Consider the following 20,670-nt stretch of genomic DNA (forward strand, 5'->3'; position numbering starts at 1 on the left):
TTGCACGCATCCGATCCTGTATTACCCTTACTTTCTCAGTAGTCTGTTGTAAAAATTCTGGGCTAAGAACCACAAACTCTCCATCTTTTTGCCAACACAAAGGTGTCTGACATCTCTAACCATACAAGGCCTCGTAAGGTGTCATCCCAATGCTGGAATGGTAGCTGTTATTATAAGTGAACTCCACCAGCGGTAGCACATCACTCCACGTCCCGAGGTGATCCAAAACACATGTTCTCAATAAGTCCTCCAGAGACTGTATGGTCCTCTCAGACTGGCCATCAGTCTGAGGATAATATGCCGAGCTCATTCTCAACTGAGTGCCCAAAGTGTTCTGCAACGACTGCCAAAACCTCGAGGTGAATCTCGGATCTCTATTTGATATGATACTCGCAGGCACACCATGTAATATGACTATTTCCCTAACATACAGCTCTGCCAGTTTATCTAGAGATATCTTCTAATTAATGGGTAGAAAGTGTGCGCACTTCGTCAATCTATCCACTATTACCCATAGGGAATCATGCCCCCTCACTGACATTGGTAGATGCGTAACAAAGTCCATGGAAATGTTGTCCCATTTCCACTGAGGAATCTCTAGAGGCTCCAATATACCCCCTGGCCTCTGATGCTCGATCTTCGCTTTTTGACACACTAAGCACGATGCTACATAATCTGCCACATCAGTTTTCATGCCAGTCCACCAGAAGGTCGATTTCAAGTCTTTATACATCTTAGTCATACTTGGATATATGCTAAGACGGCTCTTATGCCATTCGTCCAAGAGCATCTTCCTCAATACCCGACTCCTGGGTACGCACACCCTTTCTCTAAAATGCAGGATGTCGTCTTTACCCATCCTGAAATCTTTTCTCTTATCTGTACCCAGCTCACCTATTATCTGTTGCAGCTCTTGATCCTTTCCCTATTCCACCCGAACCTCATCTAAAAACTCATTGGTAATTCTCAACATGTTGCACCATATATGACTTTCCCCCATATCCAGCCCCAGATTCATGTCTCGTAACCTCTCTAACAACTCCAACTCCTTAATCATCATGGTTGACACATGGATCCTCTTCCTACTCAGGGCATCTGCTATGACATTAGCTTTACCAGGATGGTATAACAACTCAAAGTCGTAATCCTTTAAGTACTCTATCCATCGTCTCTGCCTCATATTCAACTTTTTCTGGTCGAATAAGAACTTCAGACTCTTGTGATCGCTGAATACTTGGAACTGTGCTCCATACAAATAATGCCTTCAAGTCTTGAGGGCAAAGACTATTGCTGCTAGTTCCAAATCATGTGTAGGATAGTTCTTCTCATGCACCTTTAATTGACGAGATGCATATGCGACTGGCCGTTTCTCTTGCATTAACACGCAACCCAGCCCCTGATATGAGGCATCACAATAAACCTCAAACATCTTAGTTGGATCTGGAATGACTAACATCGGTGCAGTCGTTAACCTTCTCTTCATGTCCTCAAAACAAGTTTCACATTCATCGGTCCAAGCGAAAGGATGATCCTTTCTAGTGAGCTGAGTTAACGGATTCACCCTCTTGGAGAAACCCTCCACAAATCTCCTATAGTAGCCCGCCAGACCCAAGAAGCTCACACCTCGGTAACGGTCTGTGGTCTCTCCCATTTTACCACCGTTTCAATCTTGGCCAGATCCACTGCTATCCCCTGGGCTAATATTACATGACCCAAGAACTGTACCTCCTCGAGCCAAAATTCACACTTCGATAGTTTCCTATACAGCTGATGCTCTATGAGGATTTCTAGCACCACTCTCAAATGCTTTGCGTGTTCCTCCCGACTCTCAGAATATATGAGTATGTCGTCAATAAACACAATGACAAACTGATCCAAGTACGGCCGAAAAATTCTGTTCATGTAATCCATGAAGATCGCTGGAGCATTCGTCACCCCAAACAGCATCACCACATATTCATAATGCCCGTAGCGTGACCTAAAAGCCGTCTTCTGCACATTCTCTGGCTTGACCAAGATCTGATGATACCCATACCTTAAATCAATCTTTGAAAACACCGCAGCTCCTTTTAGTTGATCCAGTAAGTCATTAATCCTCGGCAATGGATACTTATTCTTTATGGTCAGCTTATTCAATTGTTGATAGTCAACACATAATCTGGAATTGTCGTCCTTTTTCTTCACTAACAATATCGGTGCTCCCCACGGTGACGCACTAGATCTGATGAACTTCTTTTCAAGCAGGTCTTCAATATGCTTCTTCAGTTCAGCTAACTCAGCTGGTGCCATTATGTATGGTGCCATAGAAACTGGTCCCGCTCTAGGGATGAGATCAATAGAGAAATTCACATCCTTACTCGGTGGTAATTCTGGAATCTCGTCTGGGAAGACATCAACATACTCATCCACTACTGGTATGCTTCTAATCTGCTCAACTGTGCTCTTCTTCTCTCCTTGAGCCACTATCATGAAACAAGTAACTTCAGCTTCAACCTCTCTAATCCCCTTTTGAGCTGATATCAACTCTAGCCCCAAAGTCTCAGGAAAAATCACATTGCGTCGTCCGCAATCAATAACAACGCGATTGCCTGACAACCAATCCATTCCCAGAATTACATCCAAGCCCTCCATTGGCAAGCAGATGAGATTCACTTTGAACCTGCGGGCCGCTGTAAGACCCGTGAAATTTATTAATTAAATAATTAATTAATAAATAAATGCGAGTAAAAAGAGCCTTTATGGCATTAATTGTTAGTTGGTGTGACGTGGAAAAGTGCTAGCTCATATGGTTGGGAGTACTTTGATTGTGTGAGAGGACTTGGGTTCAAGTCCTATGTATGCTAATTATGTGTGGTGTTTTATTATTAATTTTTAATAATATGTATGAGTATGGAATTGATGGTGTAAATTGTTTTTGATGGGAGGGTATCACTAAATGTGAATTGGCATAGTGGTTAGGCTTTGGCCTTATGAGTGGAAGGTCACAGGTTCAAACCTTGGAGGGTAAAGAATAAGCTTTATTTTTGCTAACTATTAGTTGTGGTATGAATGTGAAGGGGTAAAGAAAACCTAGCAGAAGGGTAACCATTAGGTGCTGAAAAATCACTCACTAAGGGACTTGAATAGCCATTAAGCCCACACTAAAGTCAATCCCATTTTATTTTTAAAACCCAACTTAAAGGCACCTATGAAAGCCAAAATTTAGGTAAAGGGAAGGGTTTTTGGCATTTGTGGTGAACTGCTATAGTGAGAAGCACGAATTTGAGAGTGTGAGTGGAGTTGTGGGTGTGCAAGGGCTGGACCAAGGGGGAGATTGCGAATCAAGGCTTCTATCTTTTCAAATGTTGATCACTAATTCCAGGTTATGGGAGCTTTTCTTTTGTGCGTGTGAATTACATGATATGTGTATGGTTTTGTGTCATGCTTTCTCGATTGATTTCTGTTTGGCATGAAATTCGTGTATTATGTGCAGTGATTGAGAGTTTGATTGGTTTGAGATGGGGTGTATAACCATGTGATGCATTATATGATTAGGGTGAGGGTTTGGTATGGATTGTGTCATTGTCGATTTTATACTCAAATTTTGGTAGTCCATATGAATAGGAAGCATGATTCTGATGTTGCTTGCCATTACTTTGTATTGGAAGCGCTTGAACGATGTTTGACATTGGTGTTGAGTGAAGTGCATGCGGGAACAAACTCGAAACCCTGCAAGACTCGCCCAAGCGGGTCCATCTCACCTAAGCGAGAGTTGCAGAGTCTCAGATTGAGTTCTGGTTCGTGATTCTCGCCTAGGCGACCAAGGAGTGGTTTGAGCGACATGGTCTCTAGCTCAGGCGAGAGACACTCGCCCAACCGAGGTCGTGAAGTGACTTGGGAATTTTGGGCGCGATATCTCGCCCAGGCGAGAGGTTTTGGGTTTTGAGCGATGGACACTCTCGCCCAGGCGAGAGTGACTCGCCTAAGCGAGTTTTCGAAGTGCAGTGGTGTTGTTTTGTCGAAACTTCATCTAGGCGAGGTCTGTGTGTTGTTTTGGGCAAAGGTGTGACTCGCCCAGGCGAGAGGATCTCGCCTAAGTGAGATAACTTGGTGTTGTTGTTGTTTTAAGCTCGCTCAGGTGAGGTGAGTTAGCCTAAGTGAGGCTGAGGGCTTAGCTTGGGCGAGAAGTCCCTAGCTTAAGCGAGTTAATGCGAATTACTATGTTTCTATGTGTTTGTGAGTGTGTTTTGGTTGTTTATACTAAGGTTAGGTTGTATATGCATGTGGTGTGGTGTTTGGGCTTGGAGGACTAAGTCCAATAAGGGTCTGGGATGTGCTTGGTGGTTGGACACATGATGGACATGGAACTGGTTGAGTTCCCGTCGGCTACTAATGGGTGAGGAGTCCTTAGTATGGTGATTGCATGTGTCGGGCGTACGATGGGCAAGGAACTGTTATGTTCCCGTCGGCTACTATTGGGCGAAGAGTCCATAGTATGGTGATTGCGTGCGTGCCAGGGTCCAAGTATGAGACTTGGATGTTTTACTACAGACGAGGAGTCGGTAGGGCAGGATTATGAGTGGGATAGGCTCATAGGGTTGGACCACGAATGAGTTAGTTTCGTGGAAGCACAAGGAAGTCCCAAGACCTAGTACATGTATATGACTCATGAAGGACTATGAGGTCATGGTTGGGTTATTTGAAAAGTATGAGAATTTTAGTTATGTTATTTTGGGTTGGGGAACATATTTATATTCATGTTTTGTTTATATATATTGTGCATAACTCACCATTTCTGTGTGTGTGTGGCGATGATCGGATATCTTGTTATCCGGGAGCAGATGATGTGATAGGTGGGCCAGGAGATGCTTAGACTCGGAGCGAGGGCTAGCAGAGGATATTTTTGTATATACATATAGTATATGTTTATAATTTTGTTTTGAGAATTTTATGTAAACCTGGCGGGAGCCATTGATTTTGTATTTTAGTTTTATGAATTATGGACTCCTGGTTTTATGGCTTTATATATTGTATTTTGAATTTTATTTATTTAATATCAGTAATATTCCTTAGGGATGTTACACCCACCACTTCCATTAAACAACCTACACAGATCGAACTGGTAGCCACCTAACCCGAAGATGGAGTTGAAACCAACAACTCACAATCCAAGTCACGTTTCTCCAAGCTCAGTTTTGACACACGTGCATTAGAAATAAAGGAATGTGTTGCTCCGGAATCAAACAACACCAATACTACTTTACCAAACAATACCCGACTGTGTAGCCTCGATGGTGGTCAGGGCAAAGACTCTGCCAGCTGCTCTAGCTCGCTCTACTGGCAATGTTGCTGGTTTCTTCGCACTAGGACTCTTCTTTTCTGGGCAATTATTGGCGAAGTGTCCCGGTTTGTCGCATATAAAGCACTTGTGACAGTCGCCTGACCCTCCTACTCCGCCTGCCAGATGTGGACAATTCCTCTTCAGGTGGGGTCTGCCACACTGGTAGCAAGTGGGACCCTGAGAAGTCTGTGGTCGGCTGTACGACTTTTTCATCTGTCTAGCCTCCACGACACTTTTTTGATGTCGGCTCACAATAGGACCAGGGCCCTTCTGCAGGTGTTCAACACTCTTGGCCTGTTCCACCAAGACTGGGAATCTTCTCTCTCTCAAGGGCGTCACCACCTTCTTTAACTCATGTTTGAGTCCTCGCTCAAACTTAAAGCACCTCCATTCCTCAGTAATATTTTGCGAGGAGTATCTCGTCAGATGCTCAAACTTGTTGACATACTCCTGCACTGACATATCCCTTTGCTGCAGTGCAAGGAACTCTGCCTCCATGTCCTGTCTAGCGGTATCTGGAAAATATTTCTCCAGGAAACGAGTCCTGAAGTTGGCCCATGTCACCGGATCCTCCCGAGTCTCCATTTGTTGTTGCATACCTGTCGACCAATATTTTGCATCCTCATTCAGCAGATAGGTAGCAAAGAGAAGTTTCTGCTCATCCTCACAATTCATCACCCTGAAAATCTTCTCACATTTGTGGAGCCATGCATCCGCTTCATCAGGAGAGGCTTTGCCAGTGAACTCTGCTGGCTTGTGGCACAAGAAGTCCTCCACGGTCGGCACCCTGATTGGTGCAATCACCGTTCTAGGCTGCGCTGCTACGGGTGGCTGCATCGCATCCACCATCCGGTGAATAGCCTCAGCGATGTCATCCGCACCACTACTCCTCCTCTTCCTGTTAGCAGCTATAACTTAGATACGCCACATCACAACTGTTATAAATCAATCACTTAGTCAACAAAAACCACACACATCTTTTCAACATTCAACACACAAACATGCAACAAACAACCACATCGATAAACTCACTTCCCACTAGCCCCAAAATATTTTAAAAATATTTTCAAAACTTTTGCTCTGATACCAATTGTAACATTCCTAAGGAATATTACTAATATATAATAAATAAATTCTGAAATGAAATAAATTCCACATTTATAAATAAACCACTTCCCAAAAACGCGGGAAATTCAAATCTTTTATACAATGCAATAAATACCGGAGTCCATAATTATAAAACCGTTATAAAATTAAAATGGCTCCCGAAGGTTACATAATTATCTCAAAACTAAAATAGTAAACATATATACAAAAATCCCATGTTATCCCTCGCTCCGAATCTAAGCATCTCTTGGCCCACCTGTCAAATCATCTGCTCCCGAATAACAAGTTATCCGATCATCGCCACACACACACAGAAAGGGTGAGCTATGCACAATATATAAACCAATACATGAAATAAATATGCCACCCATCCCCAAAATAACATAAATAATATTTCATGCTTTTCAAATAACCCAACCATGACCTCATAGTCCTTCATGAGTCATATCCATGAACTAGGTCTTGGGACTTCACTGTGCTCCCACAAAACTAACTCATTCGTGGTCCAACCCTATAAGCCTATCCCGCTCATAGTCCTGCCCTACAGACTCCTCGTCTGTAGTAAAACATCCAAGTCTCATACTTGAACCTTGGCACACACGCAATCATCATACTATGGACTCCTCGCCCAATAGTAATCGACGGGAACATATCAATTCCTTGCCCATCGTGCGCCCGACACATGTAATCACCATACTAAGGACTTCTCGCCCATTAGTAGCCGACAGGAACTCAACCAGTTCCATGCCCATCATGTGTCCAACCACCAAGCACATCCCAGACCCCTATTGGACTTAGTCATTCAAGCCCAAACACCACACCACATGCATATACATCCTATACTTAGAATAAAGCAGCCAAATCACACACATAAGCACATACAAACATGGAACTTCGCATAAACTCGCTTAAGCTAGGGACTCTCGCCGAAGCTAGACCCTCAGTCTCGCTTAGGCTAGTCCACCTCGCCTGAGCGAGCTTAAAACAGTGGCATAAACACGTTACCTTGCTTAGGCAAGATCATCTCGCCTGGGCGAGCCATACCATCGCTCAAAATAACCCCCACCTCGCCTAACGAGGATTCAAGCAAGCAAAACTCAATTCTCATCGCGACCTCGCTTAGGCGAGTCGTTCTCGCCTAAGCGAGCATCTTGTCGCTCAGAACCCCAATGCATCTCGCCTGGGCGAGATATCGCGCTCAGGACACTCAGGTCACTTCGCATCCTCGCTTAGGCGATTGTCTCTCGCCCGAGCGAGAGACAAGTCTCTCAACCCTGATACGGGGTCACCTAGGTGAGAAACGCAATACAGAAAGCAAAAACGAGGTTCTGCAACTCTCGTTTAGACGAGATACACTCGCTTGGGCGAGACTTGCAGAGTTCTCCCTCTGTTTACGCATACATACCATCCAAAACCATACCAAACCAATCCACAATTATACTAAAACGTAATACAACAGTACCAAACAATTCATACCCAAAAGTACAACGTATACACATGGTATAAGCACATTTGAATCACCAAAAAAATACAGGTTTGGCCACAATCAACCCTTACCGTACCCTAACACCCTCCTTCCCAAAACATACAATGCACAAAGCTTTCTGCATAATATCAATTACACCAATTTTTCAATCCTAGTACCTATAATATACAATTCATATCTTACCCAATCAATTTGAGACTAAAACAACACAGAATCACAATCAGAATTTATATACACATAAAACAGCTCCCCTAACCTGAATGTTTGATTGAGATTGGGAAGAAAAGTGAGATTCATGGGTTTGCCAATGATTTGCCACAAACTCTCTCTCAAGTCAGCCCCTTACACACCCAAAACCTCAATTTCGTGCTCCTCTCTATACCAATTCACCACACTGCCAAAACCCTTCCCTTTACCTGCTAGGTTCTCTCTACCTTTCCACATTCATTCCAAACTAAGTTTAGTAAAAATAAAAGTTAAGTTCTATTTACCAAGGTTTGAACTCATGACCCTCCACTCATAATGCCAAAGCACAACCACCATGCCAATTTATATTTAGTAATACACTCCAATCAATATAAGTTTACATTGCCAATTCTATACTCATACATATTATTAAAAATAAAAAATAAAACAACAACACAATAATTGGCGTACATAGGACTCAAACCCAAGTCCTCTCACACAATCAAAGTACTTTCAACCACATGAGCTAGTACTTTTCCACATCACACCAAACAATAATTAATGTCATAAAGACACTTTCTACCCACATTAATTAATTAATTAATTATTTAATTAATTAATTTTCACGGGTCTTACAAATCAAGGTTGGCTCTCCCACTCCTTGATTTTTGTTTGAGGTGTATATTGGTAATCCCATAATACTTTAGGTAATTCTTTTACCCATCGTCCTTTCACGATTCTGAGATGTTTCTTGAGTTTGGTCAAAATAATTTGAACTAATTATGCCTTTGGTCCCCATTTTTGTACGAAAATCACAAAATGGTTCCCCAATTTTATTTTTCTCAATTAGGTTCTTAATTTGAAAATTTGATAATATTTAGTCCTTTTTGTTAATATATTACTAACAACGTTAAATATGTGTCATGTGTCATTTTGTGGCTTTTTTTTAATTTAATTTAATTTAATTTTTTATTTTATTTATTTTTAGTTTTAAAAAAATCATGTGTCAAGTCAACGTTGCGCCACGTGACAGTGGCAATATGATATAACACTAGGGCAACTTCATGAACCAGCCCAAGGCTGCTCCTTTTAGCAAGGTGGGGAAGACCTTACACTAGATGGTGTAGTCATTAGTGTATAAGCTAACTTGGTTGACGTATATGTCTATGTGCTCGTCAAGGTCCATTGACACATTGTATTTTTTGAATGTCAAGATTTTCTAGTTAGCAAAGAGTTGAGTCTCCATTATTCCCTCTACGAAGGGATGTCATTTTACTGATGCACCGAAGGTGGCATATGAGGTCAGTTTCCTGTTGTGGTGAAATTGTAACTTTGCTTGTTTGTTGGTGTTACCTTGTCCGTCCTATGAGAATTCACTTAACTCGGGTTGCGAATGGGGAGTGGTTTTTCTTGCTCAAGCTTTTGCTTTATACACACATTTTTTGTTTTTAACGCTCTTATTTCTTTAGCACTTTTTCGTTTTAAGGACTCATTTATCTTCCCAACTCAACAAGGATTGCAGCATGATCCTTATGCTTATCTTCAACTTGTTCCTGACTTGTCATTCTCCTTGTAGTGCCCATAAGGTGTGTAAAGATCTTTCGACCCTACAGTAGGCACCAAACTGTTCTTACAAGGAACAAGGGATCTAAGCACACCTTCATGTCTTCAATTAGAAATCTTCCCTCTTCTTTAAGTCTTCTCGACACCAAGCACTTCCTTAGCTTTTAGCCTTCTCGGCTTATCGAATGTACTTAGAGAAGACATTTTGATGCTCAAGTAAGTTTTTGGTCAATTCGGGTGTAAGCAAGAAATACAAAATTTATGAACCACCTACCTTTCACCCGTGTAGTAAAGCATTTTGGCCACGGTTATTTTGGCTCTGTGGCTTCGATTCTACACCCGAAGTATAACAGATAGTTGATACCCGCAAGTCGTGGGTGTTTTAATACCCATTAATGAATGAGTCGAATGCGAATATCATACTATTCGTACCCGTGAGTATTTGTTACTCATAAAAAATTAAAATTTAATTTATTTTTTATTAAGTTAAATTTAATTAAAATTAAAATTTAATTTATATTTTATTGGATTAAATTTAATTTAAATCAAACTTTAATTTATATTTAATTTTATAATTTTTTGTAATTTCATTCTAAAAATTATAAAATATCTATTTTTAAATATTCACAAGTATCCACGGGTACCCACAAGTTTTAAAATATCCGCTGATATTTTTTAAATAGGTACCCGACGAATAAATAGGCGAGTAGCAGATGTATTCTTTCGTTATAGGTCGGATTGTAGATAGACATTATCTGTACCCTACCCGACCCATTACCATCTAAGGAGAAACCAAACGAAGTTCTTATCATTTCATTTAAATTGGATGTTGTGGTTATGTTTAGTTTTCTAATTATAAACTTGTTTTTCATCAAAGAAGGACGTCTTTGAACATCATGTGTGCAACGAGAATCATAATAAGGGTGGGAAAGCCTCGAACTTCTAATCCCATAACTGGATTAACCGTTTTTGACATTTTTTTCTTCGAGAACATAGTAAAGGACAATGTTGTTGGTAGGGATGTCAACAGGGCGAGTAAGGTATGGGTAGTAGCTCCTCCTACCCTACCCGCTGGATAAATATTTGCCCCGTACCCGTATCCATATCTGTCGGGTATCCGTTATGCGGGTACCCACATAACTTTTTAATATCCACAAATATCTACCGGTACCTGCCGGTATTTACAAAAAAAATAAATATAAATATTTAACAACATATTTTAATCATAAATTTAAATAAAATACAATACATAACATTCATAAATTTTAAACAAAGTCCAAATAACTCATTTAAATAGTGTTGAATAACAATTTATAAAGAAATATTTTTTTTAAAACTAATTGATAAAAAAAATAACCCATTCAAAATTAATATGTTAATATTTTAATCATGTTATTTTATTTTTTTAATTTAAATTAGAGTATAGCGGGTACGAGTATCCACAGATATGGATATATGATACACGTACCCATCACGTTGACATGCGGGTATTAAAAATACATGTACCTGTTATCCGCGTGTATTCATTTACAATATTTATTTCCTATCCATTGTAGATTTTATCCGCTAATACCCGCAGGTACGGATTTTTTTGACATCCCTAGTTGTTGGTAATAAAAAATAATATAAGTAGTAATTTAAAAAAGTATAATTTTTCCATGCGTAAAAGATAGATAATAAAACTTATACAAAATTTAAATATTAAAATTATACTTAATTTAAGTGTAATGTTTTTAGCCCAAAATTAATTTCCGTGAGTGCGGTGTAAGCGATACTAAACTTGTTCACGTGTTCTTGGATTTGAAGTTTGTATATGTAAAAATTATACTTTGAAAGTCAAACCTCACTAAAAAGGTGGTCTACAAGGTTTATGTAGCAGATTAATCATCAAAGAAGTCGATGAATGATGTCTTCAAATAGTAAGGTTACTTGAAAAAATAAATAACCTTCTTTTGAATCAAATTACAATAAAAGAAATCTTCTACATAAAAATTGGGAAATTAGTCACATATGTAGTAAATGTTGAATTTGTTACGGTCCTTCTTCTAAAATGCTCTGCTTCTACATCTTATGAAGGACACATATCCAACACAGGCTTCAAAGGCTAAAAACTCCAACTATTGATTAGAAAATAAGATAATGTTAGATATTTTAAAAGAGATACAACACTAATGAGACATAAACCCAACCCTCACATACGGGATTGACACTATCTCTAATCCAAAATTTTAAGACAATGGATTTATAGATCTTCATCTTTATATAGTGTTCAACTTTCTCATTTTTTTTTAATATAGAACTTAGATTCACATTTGGATTCCCAACAAATAAGTTCCCTTCAAAACAAAGGAATACCACAACAAAACACAATATGGCGACATGGATAAACAAGTGCATATAACAAGGGCTTTCCTTATGAGCCAAAAGAGGAAGCGCAACTACATGGTAGATTGGACACTAGAAATGTAACTCGACAAAGATAAGTAAATTGCAAATATCCCAACCCTGCTTCTCTCCACCCTCCATGGTTGATCTTCATGAAAATACATGTAAAACTTACAAAAGCATGATTAAAAATTCAACAGTGTTCTAACTTCAAGTCCATTAAGATAATGTCGTTAGAGTCAATCATCGCATCTGAAGTATTGTCTATTTTGGAACCCAAAACTCCAATCACGATTTTATTCATAAAAGGCGCTTCAAAGAAATATGTGAAACTATTGGATGTATCGGAACAAGTCTCCCAGACGAGGTTTAAGGGGAACTAGGATTTGTCTTTGAAACTATTTTTCCATTCCTTCTAGCTTAGGGCTAAGGAAACGAGTTCGTCTTTGAAATTTCATTTTCATTCCCATGGACAAGACTATTGTACCGATATTAAGTCTATTGAGATAACATTGCTAAGGTTAATTACCATTAAAAAACAGATCGACAAAATCTATATGTTTCCATAACAACTTTACGACACATGGCAATCCCAAAAAACTAACGGATTTCAATTAACAATAAGATTTGAAATAAATAATCTATTAAGAAAGAAAATATGTATGCCGGGATAAGTAATCTTGTATTATAAGAGTTGCTCACATTGAGAATGCACAAATTTGTTAAGCAATGATCATTCTTACCAAGTTTCAGTTCCTCGAAGCTTTCTTCAAAATAGGATGCATCTAATGTTTCATTCAACCTCAAGTATGCATCACAATATGCTTTACAACACACTGTTTCCACCTTGACTCTGAACCCTCAAGTGCATCCACCATATGGAAAAGTTTGTTTCAAATTAACTGCATAGTGAATGCTGTATAGAACCAAGCTCTATATGTAAGACTCAAATTCTATGAAAAAAAAATGCAGAGACAGATAGTTAGTTCTTTGTTTTACCAGAGAACAACTCAGTAAGAGTATCCCAGTTGGCTAGAACTTGAATGGACCTAAACATCCAGCATTTAGTTAGTAGTTCCAAAATATCTGGTCCCTTCTGTAATGTTTCTTGAGATACTTTTGTATCAAAGCACGGTAAGTCCATTTCCTTTGTTGTGTCTTAAACTCCAAAAATGCTTCAGAACTCATTTGAAAGTCCCCTTTACCTAAGGCCTCATACACAAACGGATCTGTCAACAACATTGGAGAATGATCCAAGTTCATTTTGTTCAGAACAAAGTCCAAGTTCCTTCCAAGCCCTCTATCCAAGTATGCATCAACTACACACCCAAAAGTAACTAGATCAGGAATGACCCTCTCATGTTCCATATGTTCAATGCTAAGGTGAAGATCCCAGAACAAAGCCATCCTTGAGAAGGCTAAAGCACGAATATTAAAGGTTGTAATATCAGGACGGAACCCAGATTCCACCATTTGTAGAAATTCTTTCTGCAAGCTTTTCATCTTGAAATTTGCAGCATAAGAAAGTAACAAAAGGTTCCATATCAGATTTCCGACATCTTTCCTACCTAGACCAACATCTCTTAGGAACTCACCCAATTCATAGAATTGTCTGTCCCTTGTATATGCAGAGGCCATGGCCCGAATCACTTCCCTCTCTATCATAAATCTCGATCTCTTTAACCGCCCATAAGCATGCTCCATGTCTTTCAAAGAACCAAAAATGCTATAATACAAAACAAAAGCATTAGCAGTTTTAGAAGAGACATGAACACCTCTTGAAGCCATTTCCTTTGCCATATCTTCCATTAACTCAAGCTGTCCTTCTCTTCCAAAACAAGAGATAGCCAACGAGTAAACATTAGGTAATATACTGAATTTCCTCATATCCACATAGCGTAGGATATTGACCACTTCATCGAATTTTCCATGTTTTGCATAAGCATCAAATAGTCTTGAAATAAATTCAACAGAAGGTACAAAAGAACTATATAGGAGCTGCTCCCATGTAGTCTGTGCTTGAGGAAAGAGACCATTTTCTGTGTAATGTAGCATCAAAACACACAAAGAAGTCTGTTTTGGCATAGAAACATCAACTTTGGTATCATGAAAAACCCCATCAGATTGAGGAAACATTCTTTTCCTACTATTGTTTTGAACCAATGAAGAACTATCTACACTGCTGTGTGTACCATCAAAAGCTCTTTTTTCATTCCTCCTCCAGATTATCTGTTCAACGCACATCCCAAAATATATAAAATACTGGAAAACACTAAAAAGTCTCTCATCCAATTATAGATTTCTACATAACTGACTTTTATAATAATTAATTTAAAATCCATACATAAAGTGATTCTTAATTGGTTGACTTGAGCATATAACAAAAAAAAAACTGAAAAGATTTCATAAATTCAAGAGTAAATAGCTCATATAAAGATTGTTTTTTTAATATCATAAGCAGATATGTACAATACATTTGTTAATTTTCACAGTAATTTCCTAAACAAATACCCATTGCGTTTTCAAGAGTGGGGATTCTTAAAAATTAAACTCAAATTCAAAGAGCAGTTGACACAGATGAATTTGGTCCCTATTGAAACAGCCCGCAGGAAAAATCAAAGATCAAATTCAAGACAAAAAGCATATGGGCTTATACTAAATATGGGCACTCTAAGAGCATGCTTGGATCAAATAAACAAAGAATTCTTAAAGAAGTGATAAAAAGTGGAAAACCTTGTTGTGTTGTTGAGGAGCGCCACTGGGAGAGTCCTTCAGCAGAATGGACATACGAGAAGAGGGGAGTGTTAAAGAATTTATTTCCATTGAAAACGAGGATGTTGCAAGAGTTCAAGGAAGAAGAAATCATGTGAACAGTGAGTGAGTGAATCGAAGATGTTTTTACGCAAAAACCTTGTCTTTGTTTTGTGTGAGGTTGTTAGAGTCCAGGCCAACCAATAACTAGGACCCTTATCTGTTTAATGATGCTTTCAGAAACCCATTTTCGTTATCTATCTTTGATTACAAGTAGAAATTAGAGTCAAATACCCTCTGGGTATAATAATTATGTAAAGAAACAAAAAATACTTGGAAGAAATAATGAAAAAGAAGTTTGTATAAAAACTGAGAGACAAACTAATGATTAACTTTTTTGCATTGGATTTGAATTCAAATTCTGTCAAATAGTTCATGTCATCTTTTATTATTTTATTACCTTCTTACACTCTACTGTATATTTATATTTTCTTATTACTTTTTGGGAGATTTTTTATTAAGTGATTTTCTATACTTTTATGACGCGTTTTTAAAGATATTTTATTCATTACATTTACCATTTTTTTTCAATGTTTGTTTGTAATGAAATTCATTTTTTTTAAAGTATTACTAAACAAAAAATATAAAATAAGTTAAATGTTTTATGACTTTCAATTGATAATCAATTTCTTTAAATAGTATTGTATATAACGTATTTAACATTTATAGAAGTAAAAATTATTAAATATACAATTGTAATTTTTTATTATTTTTATTAAAATAAAAATAATTGTACATAAATTTTAATTTTGCTATTATTTTTCTATAAATATAATTCTGGCTATAATATTTTCCTGAAAGTATACATATTTTTCTAAATAGTTCATTAATGTAAATAAAAAAATAAATTCTTGAATGCATTTTTATTTTTTAATATTTTGAAATAAGTTTTTATATATTATTATTAAAATCTATCTGTTACCAAAAATGAAAAATAAGAAAAAGAATTATAAAAGAGAAAATAGGAAAGTTTAATGTAAAGTCTAGGGTAGAAAATTACATGCAAAAGCAGAAAACTAAACGCAAAAAAAAAGTAATAATATTGAAATAAAACAAATCAACCACAAATTTAAGAACAAAATGAATAGAAAATCTTCAAATTTTTATTTGATTATGCTACTATGAGTTAATTCTCAAATAAGTGGTTTTCCATCATTGGAGAAGACAAAATGTGACAGAGAAGAGAAAAGAGTACAACAAAGGAATATGAAAAGACAAAAACTAAAGTAAGAAAAAAACGAAAGAGAGAAAAGGAAAAACTAATATTCTGGGTAACTTTTCAGATGATTTTTGTTTAGAGTTTATAGCACATTAAATGTTTTATATAGTCTCTAAAGTGTGAAGCTAATTTGGACCTAGTCCTTGAAGGCAATTACAATAGATGAGCCAATACAAGGAAATGTCAAATCCATATATTCTATTTATCATTTTCCAACAAATTTGTTTCAACTTCTAAAATCATTGATGAATCTATAAAGAAAATTATGACTAAAACAATAATTGAAGGTCAGATGATCTAAAAAATGAAAAAAATATTAAAAAAAATACGTCACAAAAACCTAATTTATTACTAAAAATATATAAATGAGCTAAAAACTAAAAATAAAGAATTTGGAAAGTCTGACCAATACACAATAAAGTTTTAAAAGTGTGTACAATGTGTTATCATATATTTCATCATTTTGGCATAAGAAGTTTTATATGGAAAGTTATGATATAATCTTTAAAAGTGTTTTCTTTTTTGCCTTTTTTTCTCATAAGAAAACAAATAAAGCAATACTGTAGATAGGATTACAAACTACAACTTATCTTATCATAATTGTTTGTTTTCATAGTTAAATTGCACACACTTCCTTGATAAAATTATTCAATTCAAATAAAAAAATCAAATAAACTATTGGCGCATCTAAAGATCCTTTAAACGATCTGCGACTTCCTTTTTTTTTCTTTAACTGTACAAGAAACATGTTATTAGAATGTTCAAAGAGTATATATGAATTCAAACATATAAATCACTTGTCATTAAAATTGAACCCACAGATCATACATCAAATTATCTAGTAAAAATTAACATATTAGACGTTCTGATGACACTCGTTTGATTTGACAGTCAGATGAAGGTCAATAAGTTAGATTATCTAGCATTTACCATGTTAAACATTTTGGTCATTAATGTTAGCACAAGTGACCTTAGTGCATGGATTTGATGAAGTTAATGCATGAGATCATGTGTGATTGATGAAGACTTAATAAAGATTTGAAGTGATTTGTTGTTGATCAAGCTTGGGGTGTATTGGATTTGAAATTGACGTGAAGATCACAAAGCTGGAAGATTGGACTCAATCGTACACTGTATGACATAGTGTAGATGTCCTTTGTATTTTGTCTATCTTTTCAATCTGTTAAAATGGATTTTAACAAGTTAAAAAACTTGTTGCATGTAGTTTTTGTATGAATGTATTCAATAAGTTGAATTGCTATGAAATCGGTTAATTTCACTTAAGTTAAGTAAAATTAACAGATTGGTTGTTACTTTGCTTCTAGGTGTTTCCTAGTTTGATTCCAGGCCTACGAGTGAGATCTTATTGTGCTGGGTTTGAGACTCTTGTGAAATTCAAGAATCTTGGTATTTTTGTTTAATTTAGAAGTGTAATCTTTGTGAGATTGTGTAATTCTTTTGATATAGTGCATTATTAATAAACTATATGTAACTCATATTTGAGTGAATCTGTAACATCCCTAAGAAATATTAATAATTTATATAAATAAATAAAGAAAATAAAATAAAACGTCACAATATTATTTTTCCAAAAAAGCGGGAAAATTTAAAATATTTAAACATCGCGCCACAGTTATTAAAAATCGTAGTATTTAAAACTTTACAATTTCCAAAAAAATCCAAAAACATAAATGATAACTTAAATAAAATCCTAGCTTAATCCCAACTAGCCCTCACTCCGTCGCCTGAGCGTCCCCAGCATCACCTGTATCAACATCTGCTCCTGTGTAACGAATCACACGATCATCGCCATACACAAACAGAAATGGTGAGTTGAGAAAATAAAAAATAACATATATATAATATGCAAGATAAGTCATACACCCATCTTATTCAATCTACTTAGTTCTTGGCTAAGACCTTAACCCCAAGGCTTTATAGCCTTCAAATCACACAAATGGTTAGCCTTGGACTCGGGAATATGATGCTCACACGAACCTGCTCGCTCGTGGTCCTGTCTCTACGAACCTCCCCACTCGTACTCCTGCTCTACGGACCTGTCGGCCTGTACTCCTGCTCTACGGACATGCCCGCCCGTAGTCCAACACATGTGATCCACTAGTCTCGTACCTCCTCGCACGTGGCATCTCTCAAGTGTGAGCACGGAACATACGAACCTACCTCGCTCGTATTCCCACGCGAGAGTAACTGGATATGAACCTCTCCGCTCATATCATCACATGTTATCCACCATCCATGAACCTACCCGCTCATGGCACAACATCTCCCGATCCAAGTATAGTATCATTGCTTAAACGCAACACAACACAAGTCAACGTTTGCAGGATTTCCGCCCGACGCAGCACCAAGCGCTGCTAGGTGAAACAGGTCCAAATCGCCTGGTGGAATGTCCTCACCGCCAGGCGCCAGACGCCTCCTAGACTCATTGTTTTACAGACTCCGTCTGACGGAACACACCTTGCCGCCAGGCGCTACTCAGTACTGGACCTCTCATGCTGTCGCTATCGCCTCGCGGTTAAAAGCAGCCCGCCAGGCGCCATACCAGAGACATTTGCTGCTGGTTTTTGGCACTCAAATTTAGTGGTTCTACCATTCAGATTGCTTACAATCAATATTGCACGTTCTCGGGTCAATATCTACGTCTACTTACCATTCGCCCTTACCTAATTCGATTCTTTATAACTCTTGCATACCATTCAACCCTTTTCAAACTATATGATTCCTCCACCCCTTTCTATTTACATTCTGATTTGGTCCCTTGTCACAGAACACAACTCTTTCTCAACTTTAATACTCAATTCCACACTTTTTCAATCATCACCACACCCCTTTTTCGACACTCAGATGTGATGCCCAATTTCACCTACTTCCCCACGCCATATCCCGTATGTCTCATTCCAATGTTCTTCCCCTTTTTTACTTTAGTCACTTTTGGCAAACATAATCCCTGTGTCAGATTATTAGTCCCCATGATTGATCATTACCTATTACTATCAAACCTTTTGAGTGCATACTCTAATTCCATCCCTTATCTATAATCATAACAACCTTCCCTTTTCTCTTTACTTCCTCCAACCATGATCACTTTTCCACCAGTTCGTTATACCTATTATCCCTCTCTCGTCCACTGTACCAAATTCCTCGTAACAGTGGTGACCATCGGCTACCGCCTGGCGGCCAATACGATGCCGCCCGAAGTCACGACAATTCCTGCGAACCCAACATGTAATCCCTTTTAACTTCAGTCAGCTCTTACCCGTTCCTAGGTCAGAATCAATACAATTTCCCACTACTAATCCATTCCAGAACCTCAATACAAATTAACTAAGGCAACCTTACATCAAATTCTCTTGGGAACTTAGAACCCACCACACATGTAAAGGAACGTTAAAATCTCATAATCACCCCAAATCCTAAACACGCAAGATGACAATATACATGTATAATTCATCATTCAATTAGGCAAAAATACCCTAATGGAACATCAACACATGATAAGATTCAAGAAAACAGGCAAAACAGTGATGGACGCAATGCAACGCTTGGCACAATTTGCCCCACCGCTAAGCAGCTCAAGCCAGAACCCAGAACCCAGAAACTGGGTCGAACTGATGTGCCGCCTAGCGGCACTTGCATGCCCGCCAGGCGGTTTTTGGGCAAAGAGCCCAAAATTTTGCGAAAGCAGCACAATTCAACATGTAGGTTCATGCAATCCGATTCATACCAATACAGTACATTAAGCACGAATCAAAAGAATAAAAAATATCTCCCCTTACCTGGAATTCGCTTCAAATTCGAATTTGTGTGTGTGTCTCTAATCCAAAAGCTTTCTTGCCTTTGCTCCCTCTCCAACGATGGTTTTCCCTTTTCACTCCCTCTCTGTAATCAGCCCCAACTCACCAGAATTCTTCTGCCCAAGGGTTTACACGCAATGCAACACCTCTCCCTTCACTAATTCTCTCTCTCTAACTTATTACCACTCTAATTACTCTTTACTCCACCCAAAATGAAAATTACCATAAAAGATGCTTAATGGTTATTCAGTGAGTAGTAATCTAGGTTTTTCCCAGCCCATTAGGCAACTAGGTTACGCTGCCCTTTCAAATTCTATGCAAAAATAAAATTAGGCCAAAGGGAGAGTTTAATTTTGGTTCTTAGCAAGGTTTAAACCCACAACCCATCAATTAGCAACTCAAGCGCACAACCAATTCAACCAATTCATAATTTTGATAATTCCTATAATTTTAGGATTTCATTATCACATCTCACATTCAAATATCTCAATAAAATAATGCACATATTAGAATAACACACAATTGACATACATAGGACTCAAACTCAAATCCTCTCACGCAATCAAAGTATTCTCAACCACTTAAACTAGTACTTTTCCACGTCATAGCTCCCTGCATTAAATGCCTTAAAGGCTTCTATTACCCGCATTTATTAAATAATTATTTAATTAACTATTTAATTTTCTCAGGTCTTACAAAACCAGTATAAAAACCATTGTGTGATTCTCTCTCCCTTACTTTGTTCTTCATTTTATCTTAAAGAAATCTTATTTAATTA

General features: G+C 37.6%; 2 protein-coding genes and 1 long non-coding RNA gene across 5 annotated transcripts; all 3 read right to left on the reverse strand.

Moving 5' to 3' along the window:
• Window positions 1-5,239: 5,239 nt before the first annotated feature.
• Window positions 5,240-6,169, reverse strand: LOC114165494. Its single transcript, XM_028050104.1, has one exon. The coding sequence runs from the start codon at window positions 6,167-6,169 to the stop codon at window positions 5,240-5,242; it is 930 nt and encodes a 309-aa protein (XP_027905905.1).
• A 5,369-nt stretch (window positions 6,170-11,538) lies between these two features.
• LOC114165094 (pentatricopeptide repeat-containing protein At3g42630) lies at window positions 11,539-15,094 on the reverse strand. 3 transcript variants are annotated; one of them, XR_003599687.1, is made up of 3 exons: window positions 14,781-15,094; window positions 12,791-14,276; window positions 11,539-11,779 (listed from the first exon to the last, which is right to left on the reverse strand). XR_003599687.1 is itself a non-coding variant. In XM_028049750.1 (2 exons), exons 1-2 carry the CDS (start codon window positions 14,868-14,870, stop codon window positions 13,116-13,118), a joined length of 1,251 nt encoding a protein of 416 aa, XP_027905551.1. In that variant the 5' UTR covers window positions 14,871-15,094; the 3' UTR covers window positions 12,248-13,115. The 3 variants fall into 3 exon arrangements, 1 of the variants encoding a protein (XP_027905551.1); XR_003599688.1 differs by lacking the exon at window positions 11,539-11,779 and having other exon boundaries at window positions 12,248-12,963; window positions 13,047-14,276; XM_028049750.1 differs by lacking the exon at window positions 11,539-11,779 and having other exon boundaries at window positions 12,248-14,276.
• Window positions 15,095-17,637: 2,543 nt separating this feature from the next.
• Window positions 17,638-20,203, reverse strand: LOC114165095. The gene is made up of 2 exons (XR_003599689.1): window positions 19,875-20,203; window positions 17,638-17,860 (listed from the first exon to the last, which is right to left on the reverse strand). It is a non-coding gene; the product is annotated as an uncharacterized LOC114165095 (long non-coding RNA).
• Window positions 20,204-20,670: the final 467 nt, after the last annotated feature.

The sequence above is a fragment of the Vigna unguiculata genome, chromosome 10 (assembly GCF_004118075.2).
Source record: "Vigna unguiculata cultivar IT97K-499-35 chromosome 10, ASM411807v1, whole genome shotgun sequence".
Taxonomy (NCBI): domain Eukaryota; kingdom Viridiplantae; phylum Streptophyta; class Magnoliopsida; order Fabales; family Fabaceae; genus Vigna; species Vigna unguiculata.